Here is a 14,434-nt window from a genome sequence, read left to right as displayed (position 1 = left end):
GTATCAAAAATAAATAAAACATTAAAAAAAAAAAAGAAGTCTGGGATTATCTCCCTGCATCACTGGGCACAATGAGACAGTTTTACTACTCAGGAACTAAAAGAATCTCAGGAGAACAAGCTAGATCTTTGCTTTGCAAGTTGACAACTTCCCATTTTTCCTGTTGGGCCTATGCTGAAAATCAGTTTCCTCCCCAAATTCCTAGAGGGTACGGAGTCAGAAATTCTTCATTCTTCTTTTTTCACCCTGTAGTATAAATATCCATCCTTCTCTTCACTCTGGGCTTTTATAATAGTGTACTTGGGAAAATGGTACAAGATTGCTTCCCCCCAGTCCCAAACCTTTGTCATTTTTACTGGCAATTTTCTGGAACCAGAAAAAAAGTAAGACCTGATATTTCTTCCTCTATATTTTATTGTCTTTTGATTCTGGCCACTGGAAAAAGCCTTAATAGATGATTTAGCTTCTCTACCATTAAAACATTAAGCACTTAATAAAAATTTTAACTTCCTTCTCTTTTTTTTGCATTTATTCAACATATTATTAGTATCTACTGCTATCTATTGAGTCAGACAATGGAATATGAGAGACAATCCCTGATCTTTGGCCTCAAAAGCCCATAATCTAGTTGGAACATAGAAATAGTCAATATCAGTTTCAAGTTAATGTGATACAGGCAGGTCTATGGAAACACAGAGGAAATTTTTTGCTTCAAAGAGTTAGAAAATCATGTCCATTGGGGTGCCTAGATGGCCAAGTTGAGTGCCTGACTCTTGATCTTGGCTCAGATCATGATCTTACAGTTAATGGTTTTGAGCCCCACATTGGGCTATGTACTGTTAGTATGGAGCCTGCTTGGGAGTCTCTCACTCCCTCTCTCTCTGTCCCTCCCCTGCTTGCTCTCTCTCTCTCTCTCTCTCTCAGGATAAATAAATAAACTTAAAAAAAAAAAGAAAAGAAAGTGGTGCCCATTAATTTGACAGTGAAACTTAACTATAACACGATAATAGGAATTTGCTACAGAATAAGGTGGAAAGAAACAGCATTTTAAGTAGTGAGGGAGGAAGAAACAGTGAGTGTGAGAGATAAAGTTAAAATTAAACCTCTTTATCTAAAATAAGGTATTTCTTTCCAAAATATTTAATTTTGTCATGTTAGTAGAACTTTACATATTTGTATTTTTTTTAATTTTTCAGATAGAAGCTTGTGCATAATGGTTAGAATTTGGATTTTATTTGATGAGAATCACTGAAGAAATGTGAACAATAAAATAAAATGGTGTTTGTAGTTTAGATTTTTTTCGGCATTGTGCGGTAATTGGGAAAGACTGGAGGAAATGAGAGTGGAAGCAAGAAGAGATATTTATGAAGGTCTAAAAAATGTATCCAGATTAGAAACATTGGGGATCTGAACAAAAACTAGCAGGGGGAAAATAGACTGAGGAGGGATTTGAAATCTAAAATATAAGGCTTTTTAACTTAGAGATCATTTTATTTTGGATTACTGCAGAGTAAGTCTCCTTCATGTAATCATTACCAAATTAATCTTCTTAGCTCTTAAATCAGATTTTCAACATTGATTTTGTGAATCCCTAGGGAAGATATTGAATACCATATATTTTCTACTTTATAAGATAACTTGTGTGTTTTGAAACGCAGCCATTAGTCACTACTTATGAACAATGACATTGACCAAGATTTTGCAGCAGATACTAGCCAGTACATGTCACACCACTAAATGTTGGAAGCCAAATTTAAACTCATCTGTTTGAATCTCAATCTTATGTTCATTGGGTAACCAAATACATAATTCATATAAACCAGAGCTAATACAGATGAAATAAGAGTGGGGTCGAAGAGTCAGTTTGCTATATCTTTCTCTTTATTTATCTAGGGAAGGCTTTGCACAAATGTTAGAGCTCCTTAGGGGGCTGCATTTCAAAACAGTCAGTCCATACTATTCTGTATTTTGTATACTATCTCACTAGCAAGAACATAAAGCAAGAAAAGTTATATTAAGTAGGTAAAGCATCATAATTTGAACATATTATATATTAAGTGAAACAATCTATTTTTATTTTTAAACATTTTTAATGCTTTTATTTTTGAGAGAGAAAGACAGAGTCCTAGCCAGGGAGGGGCAGACAGAGAGAGAGAGAGAGAGAGACATAAAATCTGAAGCAGGCTCCAGGCTCTGAGCTGGCAGCACAGAGCCTGATGCAGGGCTCAAACTTGTGAACTACAGATCATGACCTGAACTGAAGTTGGATGCTTAACCAACTGAGCCACCCTGGCACCCCTCAGTGAAACAGTTTTTAATTGTATAATACTCATTTTGAACACTTTTATTTCAGTGTTGATCATATATGCTGGCTTTTAAGGAATAAGAACCTGATTGCCAGTACATATTAAGTTTCTGTCTCCACCTGAAATGTGGTTCCAAATGCCAACATGATGTCTTATATATCTTTATGTGTATTTGGTACTCAGTAAATACTTGTTAACTGATTATTAGAGTGCTTATAATAGCTTGTCAAGTAAGGACATATGTCTTTAGTGTATGGTTTTTAGAATCTTTGGTGAATCCTTATATCAATCAGTTTGATAGTGTTCTGATTGGCATATGGATAAGTTTAAGAGTATAGCAGGTAGAATTTAAGATGACTCCCATAAGCATCATCTCCTGGAATTCACACCTTTGTGTAATATTCTCTCCTTAAGGGTGGACAGGACTGTCAATTAATCAATGGAATATGGCAAGTTGATGAGATGTAATTCCCGTGATTATGCTATGTTATACAAGACTCCACCTTATTAGCAGACTTGCTCCAGAGATTCTTCTTGTCATGCTAAGTAAGTGGCAATGTTAAGGAGTATACATGGTAAGGAACTATGGGTGGCCACTACGAGGTGATGGTAATATCAAGAAGCTGAGGGCAGCCTAAAGCGGGCCACCATCAAGAAAGCAAGTTGTCAGTCCTGCTGATGCAAGAAAATGAATTTGCCAACAACCTAAGTGAGCTTGGAAGTAAATTCTTTCCTAGTCTAGCCTCAGGATGACAAAAAACATACCCCAGGCAACCTCTTGATTTCAGCCTTGTGAGACCCTGAGTAGAGGAGCTAGCTAAGCCTGTGACCGATCTCCTGACCATTGGAAACTGAAATAATAAAGTTGAATTCTTTTAAATTGGTAGATTTGTGATAAGTTTTTTACAACCCAGTAGAAAACTAATGTGGGAAACATTGTTTTCATAGGTCGAAGTTCCCCTGAGGAAATCAGTTCCTCCTTGCCCAGACAAGAGGAGGTTAGTGTCTGTGGAAGACATTCTAAGGTGAAATGGCAGTGGTACAGAGCAGAGGTATAGATGACTCAGGTTGCTTAGGAGAGACAAGCATAGGAGTCTCATTTTTATGTGAACAGCCACAAATTACTTATCATTCCCTTTTAAAATACACACCTGGAAGCCTTCATACTCTCATATATGAAATATCACATTGAGAACTAAATACAATTGCCGGAGTAATAGAGCAATTTTTAACACAATTAACTTTATATTTAAAATTAAATTTATATTCAACTTTAATAACACAAGTTAGCTTTATGTTTAAAGCTAACATGTTTTCACTGACTTCATCGTGGATACCGAAATTTCTTCTTACCAAGTGACTTAAGATCTGTGAAGACTATTGACATTAAGAGCTCTATTAGGACAGACACTATTTCCACTTCTTTTGCTACCATGCTCAAAAGTGAAACTTTTAAATTGGAAATTTTTTTTCTAGGAGATGGAAGGAATGGAATAAGACTACAGCTGCAACTGATAAAAAAAACAAAAAACAAAAACAAAAACACAGATCACTCCTGTTTGTCCAGAGAAGCAAATATTGGGTATTTTTTTAATTTGCAGAGGGTTTTTTTTTTTAATTTTTTCCATCCTCAAAAATGATTATGGAGTAGACTTGTTTTTGTCTTGTTCCACTGTGGTCAGATATCTGTGAAAATATTTATTTCCAATAGAAAAACACCATGGGTTAATTCTTAGAGCCAAGCCAACCCCAAGCAGTGCATGACTAATTTTTTCTTTTTCAACAAGCAGCAAATATGTTTATTTATACCTCTTTGCACATCTCTATAAAAGTATCTCAAGAGTAGAACTCTGGGTTATAGTGAATAAACAAACTTAATTTTACCTGATAATGCATGATTGCCATTTAAAAATGGCTATACTCATTTATGCTCCCATCTGTAATGATTGTGGATTCTTTACCAGCACCTGATTTTATAATTTATAATCTATTTGTAAATTTTTAACTGCTATAATGTTTCTTAGAAGTAAACTCAATTTATTTTTGTTGTTATCATTATTATTGACATTTTTGTCATTATTATTATTTCCCTAGTCCTTGTATACTGAGGTATGAATTGTCTTAAATATTCCATTATAACATTTTTTCCTTTTCATACTCTTTTCACTTTTCTTTTCTTTTTTTTTTTTTCATCTTTTGACTTTTTCTCCTATTTCTTTCATATTCTCTTCCATCTCTCCCTCACATCTGGCAACAATCTGTTCACTGTTATCTATGAACTTGTTATTTGTTTGTAGTATCTACATATAAGAGAAATTATATGGTATTTGTCTTTCTCTTTATGACATATTTTACTTAGTATAGTGTCCTCAAGGTCCAACCATGTTGTCACAAATGGCAAACAAGATTTCGTTCTTTTTAATGGCTGAATAATATTCTGTTGTTTGTATATACCACAATTTCATTACCCATTCATCTATCAATTAATAGATGCTTAGCTTGTTCCCATAATTTAGCTATTGTAAACAGTACTGCAATGAACACGGAGTGTATACATCTTGAGTTAATATTTTTGTATTCTTCAAATAAATACCCAGAAGTAGAATTCCTATATCTCGTGATAGCTCTGTTTTCAATTTTTTGGGGAGGCTCTATACTGTTTTCTAATGTGACTACACCAATTTCCACCATTCCCACAAACAGTGCAAAAGTGTTCTCTTTTCTCCACATCCTCAACACTTGTTATTTATTGTCTTTTTAATAATAGCCATTTTTATCCTTCTTATTGTTTCCTGAGTCCTTGTATTCGGAGTTGTGAGTTGTCTTAAATATTCTACTATATGTTTTAATTTTTAATTAGAAAAGAATCATATCCAAGTTACAGATATTACTTGATTAGGTAAATTCAAGGAAATCTAAAGTTTCTAATGAATACTATTTTAGATCTTGATTTAGAGCCTTGCGACCCACATGAATGAGTTAGAATGGTTTATTTAACTAACTAAATAGAAAAAACTTTAGTATTTTTTCCTGTATAAAAAGCAAAGGTGGGGTGTGTGGGTGGCTCAGTCAGTTAAGTGTCTAACTTCAGCTCAGGTCATGATCTCATGGTTTGTGAGTTCAAGCTCTGTGTAGGGTTTTGTGCTGACAGCTCAGAGCTTGGAGCCTGCTTCAGATTCTATGTCTCCCTCTTTCTCTGCCTCTCCTCTGCTCATACTCTGTCTCTCTCTGCTCAAAAATAAATAAACATTTAAAAATATAAAGAAAAAAAAGTCTGAGGGTTGAAGGGGGAGGGGGAGAAAAGAGGTGGTGGTGATGGAGGAGGGCACTTGTGGGGAAGAACACTGGGTGTTGTATGGAAACTAATTTGACAATAATCTACTTTAAAAAAAGCTAAAAAAATTTGGAGTGAATGGTTGTGCCCCTCCCAATTTCATTGGTTGAACCCCCCATCTCCAGAATGATGGCATTTGGATATAGCACCTTTGAGAAGTAGTTAGGTCCTGAGGGAGGAGTCCTCATGAATGGGGTTAGGAGCTGGCGTCCTTTCTGTTCTTCTCCATGGGAGGATACAAGGAGAAAACGGCCATCTGCAACACCAGGAAGAGGGTCCTCACCAGACACCAAATATTCTGGCACTTTGATCAGACGTTTCAGCCTCCAGAATATTGAGAAATATTTTTTTATTCCTTAACCCACTCAGTCTATGATAATTTGTTACAGCAGCCTAAACTCAGACAATTTTTTTTTTTGGAAAATAAAGAGAAATGTATATTTTCTATACCTATGTACATTTTATTTTCTGTGTTCTAATTAAATGTACATACTAAGAAATAATTAAATATAATGACAACTATTATTACCTGATTTAAATTTACTAAACATTGGAAAAAATACTGTATACAATTAAACAAAAATTTCATTTAATTAATCACTTATTTTAATTATATCTTAGTTATACATATATATTTAGTAACTAGTTTATGGTTTCTGGCTTACTTAGCAAGGCAACTAGAACTATTTAAATTGTGCTAAATATATTAAAAATTAGATCAAGAACACACTAATAGAATAAATTAGTATTAATACCAGTGTACCCTGTGGAATAACTATAGACAGATGTTTTTTAAATCAAATTTTACACAATATAAGAAACCAACAAAAAGGAAAATCTATAAGTACAGTGACCCTTAAATCCAGGTGTTAATTTCCTTTGGACAACTGGAATTGATGGTGATTTTCATGACCAGATGATTTCTATTGGTTCATCGAGAGTAACACTATTCGCGGTCAGATCAATGTTTAATATCTAAAAGGAAAGTAAAATGATAATTATTATTTAGTCAGAACAGTGTTGAGTTTGTTTATTTAACAAAGGCTATTTCCATAAATAACTTTTCACATGGTAGCAGAATAGTCTTTGTTTCTCCTTTTTTAAATGAATTTTTATTCCATAGACCTCACAACTATTTCACTAACAATCTCACCCAACCCACTCATTATTCAAATAAAAAAAATCTCGGATAGGTGGAATGGTTGTTAAAAGACTGTGAAAATCTAAAACTATTAACCATTTATCTTGACTTCTATTACTTTACTCTTTCTCTATATTCTGAGTCATGGTATTATTTATAATGCCTTAGATAAATCACTGTGCTTCCTGCCCTCAAATATAGCCAGTCACCTACACACACATATTAGATAAGAATATGCTTTCTTTTGCTACAGTCCCTAAAAGTTTAGGGTGCTGAGTTTACTGCTAATAATTTCAATTGTGTTACTTGTTTTCACTTGACAGAATCTCAATTAGACCATGTAGGGACTAATTATGGAGGTGACTAAGCAGCTGTAGCCAATCATCTGTAATGGTTTTACTATATGATGATTTCGTTAGCCCTTCCCATTGCTTTTTCTCAAATATGCTCACATGTCTTTCTGTGCCTTAATTAAGAAAGATTCAATTATCAAATATGCAAAAAAAAAAAAAAAAGGAAGAGAGTCAACATTCCTTTACTGCTTACTGAATACCAGGCACTCTTTATATGGGCTCTATAAAATATATTCTTTCCTAAAGCACAACATTCTGGGATTTATTTCCCACACTATATAGGAGACTATTTTAAAAGGTAAAAGTTAAATAACTTTTTAAAATATAAATTAGCCAGATCTGAGACTGACTCATTAGCCAGATCTGAAACTTACACCAACACCGAACCTAGTCCCTTTTTACCAAAACTGAAAAGCAGCAAGTATGTCAGATAGCTTTTAATACTATTACAAAAGACAACAAAACATAATTGTGGCTAGGAAAATGTTTTTAAATTATATTGATAGAGCAATTAAATCATACTTTGCATATAATTTCCACACCTATGGAGAAGAGCAACCAAAATAGAGAATGAAATTGACCACTCTCTAGTTTCCCCTATATGTAGAAAGGTTGAAAACAGTAGGTGCTCATAAATATTTGTTTTATTTAAATGAGTTTAGAAGAAACTGCTCAATAGTAGTTAAAATTAAAATCTTCTTTTGGAATCATTATGATAATGAAACTTGTTAAACTTTCTTAAAACTTAAAATTTCCTGTGAATGGGCCTGGTAGCAGTGGAAAGAACTTTTCTTTACAAATGATGTGTTTTTATGCCAAATATTTTGTCAAAATGAACTTGAAAAAATACTTGATCTGTTAAAATACCTTATTTGACATTGTTCGCCTGATTGTACTTCGTTTTCCTCTTTAATATAGGAAAAGTTTGGAGTTTTATTTTTACCAATGTAGTAGTAAATAAGGAGTGAGAAAATATATATGGCAAATCACCCTTTTTTATTTAATTGAATATTGGCAGTTCAAAAACATGGATTGCTAATGTGATTGATAACCATTAACCATTTATTCTTGGAAAATTAATTTTCCCCTTGCAGAACTCACTTCCTTCGTCTGCCATATGATATCACTGGATTAAATCAGTGATGCTCTCACCATACAATTTTATAAACTAGTAAAAATTTTAAGAGAAGAAAAATGGGAGTGGGACACTGTGTTACTCCACTCTTTTATTACCAAGGAAAGGCATTAAATATACAAAACTCTAACTTCCCAACCTTGATATAATTTAAAGAAATAAAATTATTTCGATACCAAAATAGTAATTAAGACATAGTTCTTATTAAAGGGGAAATAATACTTGGCTACAAAGCGGTAGTACAATAGAACAGGCATTAAATGTCAACTGGATGAAATGATCAGGTGCTCTGCATCTCTCATGCTTATAAAATCTATGAGGACCTAAGACTGTGGTCCACGATGAAATTATTATTATTTTTTAAGTTGCAGTCAGTCAAACAACTGGCTATTTTGTAAATTAGGATCATCTGAAGAGACTGGTTGATTGACAGCAAGTTGTTTTTATTTAGCTGTAAACACAAAAGGTACTTACACACCTTAGCAGTGAAGACACAGCCTTATACTTGGATCATTTATGACAGTTAGCTGTTTTTTAGAATATATGTTCTTTGAAATCTACCTTTTCAGAACATAGATTCCAGAATTAAAATTGGAAGGAGCTTAAGAGATTGTTTAGTTGCATATTCTTATTGAATTTGAAAGAAAAAGAAGGCTGAAAGTTATTTGTTCAAAGTAAAAAACTAATTACTGGCAGCAATGGGACTATAACAAAAACTCCTGATACCTTATTTCACATATGAACCCATATCCTCATATACCTGTGTGTCAAATTATTCATGAGTGCCAAAAGACAAATCTTGCAAGGATTTCCAAATATATTTTACCTAAGACGTATTAAATGTTTAAATTAAATGTAGACATTTTTATATTTGAAAAAAAATTAAATTTTAAGGCACTTCACCATAGAGGGATAACTGATTTAGAGGCTTACTGGAAATTTATCTTGCCTAGATTATGTCAGGAAAATTGTAACATACATGCCATCAGGTTGATTCATATGTTACTAAGGATGATAATAATGGTGATAGTTCAGGAAGTTTAATGAAAATGAATAAACAACATAGGTCATAGTACCCATAATTATTTTTCTTTAGGAATAGGAAATAGAAGACATTCATATAGACATTTAAAAAAACTCTATTAAAAAATGTTTTTTTCCTTGTCACTTACTTCGTTGTTTGCCTCTTGAGTAAATTTAACTGACACTTTATTTCCAGTATATATGAGATTAACTTCATTAACAGAAGTCTTTCCTTTCCCCCATATGTTGATGAATCCAAGCCTCATTTCATTTTTGTTTACATAACCATTTTTCAGTATAGTGCTTGTCAAGGTATTCTATAAAGACACAGAAAAAGAGGTAATATAAACCCTTCATTTTCAAAAAGCAATTAAATCTTTTAAAATATATGTCTGTTAACCAAAGTGTATTTCATAGTATAGCAAATTATTTACTCATGTATTTGAACTGAGGTATGTTATACAATAAATATAAAATAGAAAAATATAAATAAAATAAATATAAAAAGGGCATAAAACTTCAACCATTATTTAACACAATTGCATACAAATGATCTGGCATGAATACATACCTTGTTCAAATTAAATTGTACCAGAAAATATAAGTCTTTTTCATAAGTGTCTGTAGAGAGAAAAAAAAGGTAATATATTTATATTTCCAAAGAAGAAAAATAGGAAAAACTAATGTCTTGTTTCTCTTTACCAGCATAAAGGGTACCAAATACCATCAACACATACCAAATTCTTCTCTAAGTTTAACTTGTTCCAACATATTCCAAGATGGACTAAAATACGAAGGATGAGTCACTAGAGAGGGCTTCAGAAGGCGAGGGGTGTGTTTATTTGCATGTAGGAGGGTAACACTAAAGGGTGACAGGTCTAAAATCACCTTAAACACCTCTGGGAGGGTGAAAAAAGTGCAAGAATGAACAGAATTGGGTGGTGATAGTGGTGGACACTTACTGGTCACTTCGATGACTGACAAAATGATAATATGTATAGAGGAAAATGGATATGATGGTAACGTATTCTAGTGTCATTTGAGAAGAATATTCAACTGATAGAGATTATTATAGGTCTACTGAAATAAAAATGATAAAACACAGGGTTTATATCCATTTATCAAAAAATAATTTCCTATATTTAAAATCAAATTTTAAAATAATTTGACAGCTAAAATTTAAGTACTGTTTGTCAAACTCTAAGTACTTTATCACATTGCTCTAAGAGATAGTTTCTTTTATTATTCTTATGGTTGAAGAGGAATATGAGTCTCAGAGAAAAATAAATGACTGAAAGTACATCAACTAATTATTAACAAAAGCTGGAGACAAGTCTAGATTTCCCTGAATTCTAAGATTGTGTTTGTAAGTAAAACTAAACAAGCATGGGTAAGACAGAAAGGCAAAAGTACAGAAAAATGTATGACTGAAACAAGGGTTAAAATAACATTGAGGGGCGCCGGAGTGGCTCTTTATGTGGGTTCAGCATCTGACTCTTGACCTCGGTCAGGTCATGCATGATACCATGGTTAATGAGTCTGAGCCCACTTTGCACTCTGTACTGACAGCATGAGAGCCTGCTTGGGATACTGTCTCTTCCTCTCTCTGCCCTTCCCCCCAGTCGCATGTGTGAGTGCCTGTACCTTCTCTCTCTCTCAAAATAAGTAAACTTAAAAAAATAACATTGAAAAAGTAACACATTTTAATTTCCTTTTCCAACTTATAAATGCCAACATTATATTAAATTAGTTTCTGAAAATTACTTAATTTGCAATTAATTTTTCCTACACTAAAACTAAATTATGTTCTTCCTAAAACCTTTTTTCTATATCTACTAATGGATGCATGACTTATTTGAAATGTGTTTTGAGGTAAAAAATTTTAGTCTTACTTTTTAAGTATACAAATATAGCTTAGGTTTTTAAGAGCAATTGTTTAAAGTATAGAACCATGAGGTAAAAAAAAAAAAAGAACACAAAAGTGGTAGCTATAAGGAAGATATGGGCAGTTTTGTTGTTTTCAGAAATAAGAAAAAAATACCACATATGACCTTAGTCAAGAGTACACATATCTATTTCATGAAGATAAGCAGGACTGGGGTGCCTGAATGGCTCAGTTAAGTGTCCAGCTCTTAATTTCAGCTCAAGTCACAATCTCAGTTTGTGAAATTGAGCCCCTCATCCACCTCTGCACTGACAGTGAAGAGCCTGCTTGGACTTTCTCGCCCTCTCCCTGTGCCCCTTCCTCACCTGCACGCTATCAAAATAAAGAAAGATTTTTTAAAAAAGATAAGTAGGACAAAATAAGATTTTGCTAATCTACTTTATTAATTAGCATGGACAAAATTTACTTAATATACACGAGTTTCAAGATAAGTTTACAACCATCCCCCTTTATGTGTAGGGGGGTACATTCTAAGAAGTCCCCGCCCCTCAGTGGATGCCAGAAACTACAGACAGTACTAAACCCTGTATACACTATGCATTTTTATAGAAGACTTACCTCTGATATAGTTTAACTTATAATTAGGAACAGTAATAGATTAACAATAACTAAAAATAGAATTATAACAATATGATATAATAAAAGTTATATGACTGTGTTTCCTCACACTCAAAATGCCTTATTGTGCTATATTCATCCTTGCTGTGACAATGTGAGATAAAAAATGACTACATGCTGAAATGAAGTGAGGTGACTGAATGACTGGCATTGTGAGGTAGTGTTAGACTACTACCAACCTTCTGATACTATGTCAGAAGGGGAATCATCTGCTTTGGGACCACAGTTGACTGTGGGTAACTGAAACGACAGAAAGCAAAACTGTGGAAAGGGAGGAACTGCTGTATTTTATCTTTGATTTTCTTTGAAATACAAAAAATATGTCAGCCAAAAATAATATATTATAAAATGTGAATGTACTTAAAGGAGGAAAGAAATGAGCACCTGTCAACTAGATTGATGGTCTTGCTGTGAGAGAAAACTTCTTTGGAAATTCTGACCTACTGAATCCAGACACTCTAAGCATTTGTTGTATATTGTTGTTGCTGTTTACTCAGGAAATGTCAAGGGATTATCTGAAGTCTTTGTACTTAATTATAACAAACATACTGAGATTGTGCAATATAACCAAAAACCCCTAAATATAATTGGCCAAAACGATTTTGTATGTTTATATAGAGGGATCAGAAATAAATATCTGGATTATGTTGTTAGTTTCCAGTAATTAAAAAAAATCTGCCATGAAACTTTAATATGGTAAAGGTAATACCAAGTTCTTTCATCTATATCTTCTTTTGGTAAGAAGAGCTACAGAAAAATTTCTACGGGGAGCACTGTCTCTTTTCTGCTTAAAGGAGTTAATTTAATTTGTTAGATAGTTAAATTCAAAGATTCCAAGACAAGGTTTCAATTTATGCATGATTCAACTTTACAACATTGGGAAGTTGTAGGCAAATTCAAAGTGCAATCTGCTGGACCCAGGTGAGAAAGGCTGCAAACTTAGCACAACCTCTGTTTTTGTGTTAACAAAGGTCAGGATTCTAAAAACAAGATTTTAACTAGTAGTGGTAGATTTTTCACTTTAAATCACAAGATATTGGGAAAAGTTTTTTTAAGAATCTTGCTTATTACAATATAATTCTTTTATCAGTCTTCTGATATACCTTATTTACTAATAAATAGATTATTTCTTAGGATTGTAAAATATTAATTCTGATTTACCTAAGATGATGCAAGATATCTGTCTTTGCTAGTAATGAAAGATCTCCCTTCCACAGGTAATTTATTTAAATTGCAGTTAAAGGCTCCATGAGAACGAAAGCTCCACACATAGGTTAGTTTTTATATGTATTGTGGTAAGTGAATATTCAGAGTTCCCATCTAGTAGAGTTGGCATTATTAATGACTGTAATAAACCTGACCTACAACCATTGTTTAATTTACAGCATAATCATCACCTGAAGATGATACCTGGCCCCTCCCCAAATTAATGGAAATTAAATGGTCCTCAGAATCTGCATTTTTAATAAACTCCTGCAAGTGACTCGGAGGACAATGGTCAGCAAAGTACGCATTGCTGGAGGCCTGGCAGTTCAGTTTGGTCCCAGGAAACAGTCATAAACCTAGATCTAAGTTTAAGTCCTTAGAGTTTTCATGTAAAAAAATAGTGAATACAAAAAAATAGCCAGGAAATACAGAATCAAACTTGAGTTTGTTTCTAGACTATGTCATGTTTTAGAGGCATCCTTTTTTGCATCACCATGTGCACATGGAACATGGGTTTTCAGCTGGGCAGACCTCATACATATTGAATGTCTATGTGAATGGCATGGGCTAACTTCCAGGAGTAAACCACGATCCATATACAATCTCTGTCCACACACATCTCTTAGATATCCAGACATTTACCACAGGGATCAACTCTATTTAGGGTAAGATGAAAGTCTTTTAGTACATTAAGTTTTTAAGTTGACTCAGGTAATTATTAAATGATTTTAGCTTTAGATAATATTATCAGCTTCCATTCAGCCTCCAAAGTACAATAGTAGACACGTAAAACTAGCGTGAGATAATATGTCTGTCATCAATTACATTTATTTACTAAATGGACCGCTTACCTATGCCCTCTCCATCATCCCAAAACAGAGATCCCTGTGCTGTCTGATTAGCATCTGCAGCAGCAATGAGCCTCATGTAGTTCTGTCGGCTAAAAAAAGATATAGTTTTAATCAATGTTTATAGAGTGGCATATGTTTAGTTATGATATGGGGCCCATATAAGTATCCAAAGGAAAACAAAGAAGATTATCAATTAAGGAGAATATAAACTGTTTTAAACAAAAAAAATTAAAGGGCTTTCCTTTTGTAATGAGTTATTGGGAATAATGTAAACCGTAAAATCCTTCACATTTAAAAGAAAATGTCATGCATGTCTTTATCTATTGTAACAAATCAAAAGGGGCCTCACTTATAATAGTTAAAACCATATTAGGTTTATTGATATGTTTATTTATTTTTCTCTCTGCTAGTTCTGTCACTGACCATTAAACATGGAAATATATTAACAGCATTTTAAAGTTTCTTATCATTAAAGCCTTCTTCACATTTCCATACATAAATCACTGAATTATCATTGGAAAT

At 33.2% G+C, this 14,434-nt stretch overlaps 1 protein-coding gene across 1 annotated transcript in view; it reads right to left on the bottom strand.

Moving 5' to 3' along the window:
* Window positions 1-6,322: 6,322 nt before the first annotated feature.
* Window positions 6,323-14,434, bottom strand: part of SI (sucrase-isomaltase) — an 82,012-nt gene continuing 73,900 nt past the window's right edge. The window contains 4 exon segments of the mRNA XM_029938748.1: window positions 6,323-6,615; window positions 9,442-9,609; window positions 9,864-9,913; window positions 13,913-14,006. Of these exon segments, the coding sequence (XP_029794608.1) occupies window positions 6,547-6,615; window positions 9,442-9,609; window positions 9,864-9,913; window positions 13,913-14,006 (381 nt within the window). The 3' untranslated portion in view covers window positions 6,323-6,546.

This window comes from Suricata suricatta, chromosome 5 (assembly GCF_006229205.1).
Source record: "Suricata suricatta isolate VVHF042 chromosome 5, meerkat_22Aug2017_6uvM2_HiC, whole genome shotgun sequence".
NCBI classification, from domain to species: domain Eukaryota; kingdom Metazoa; phylum Chordata; class Mammalia; order Carnivora; family Herpestidae; genus Suricata; species Suricata suricatta.
This window is presented reverse-complemented; position numbering and strand designations above follow the sequence as displayed.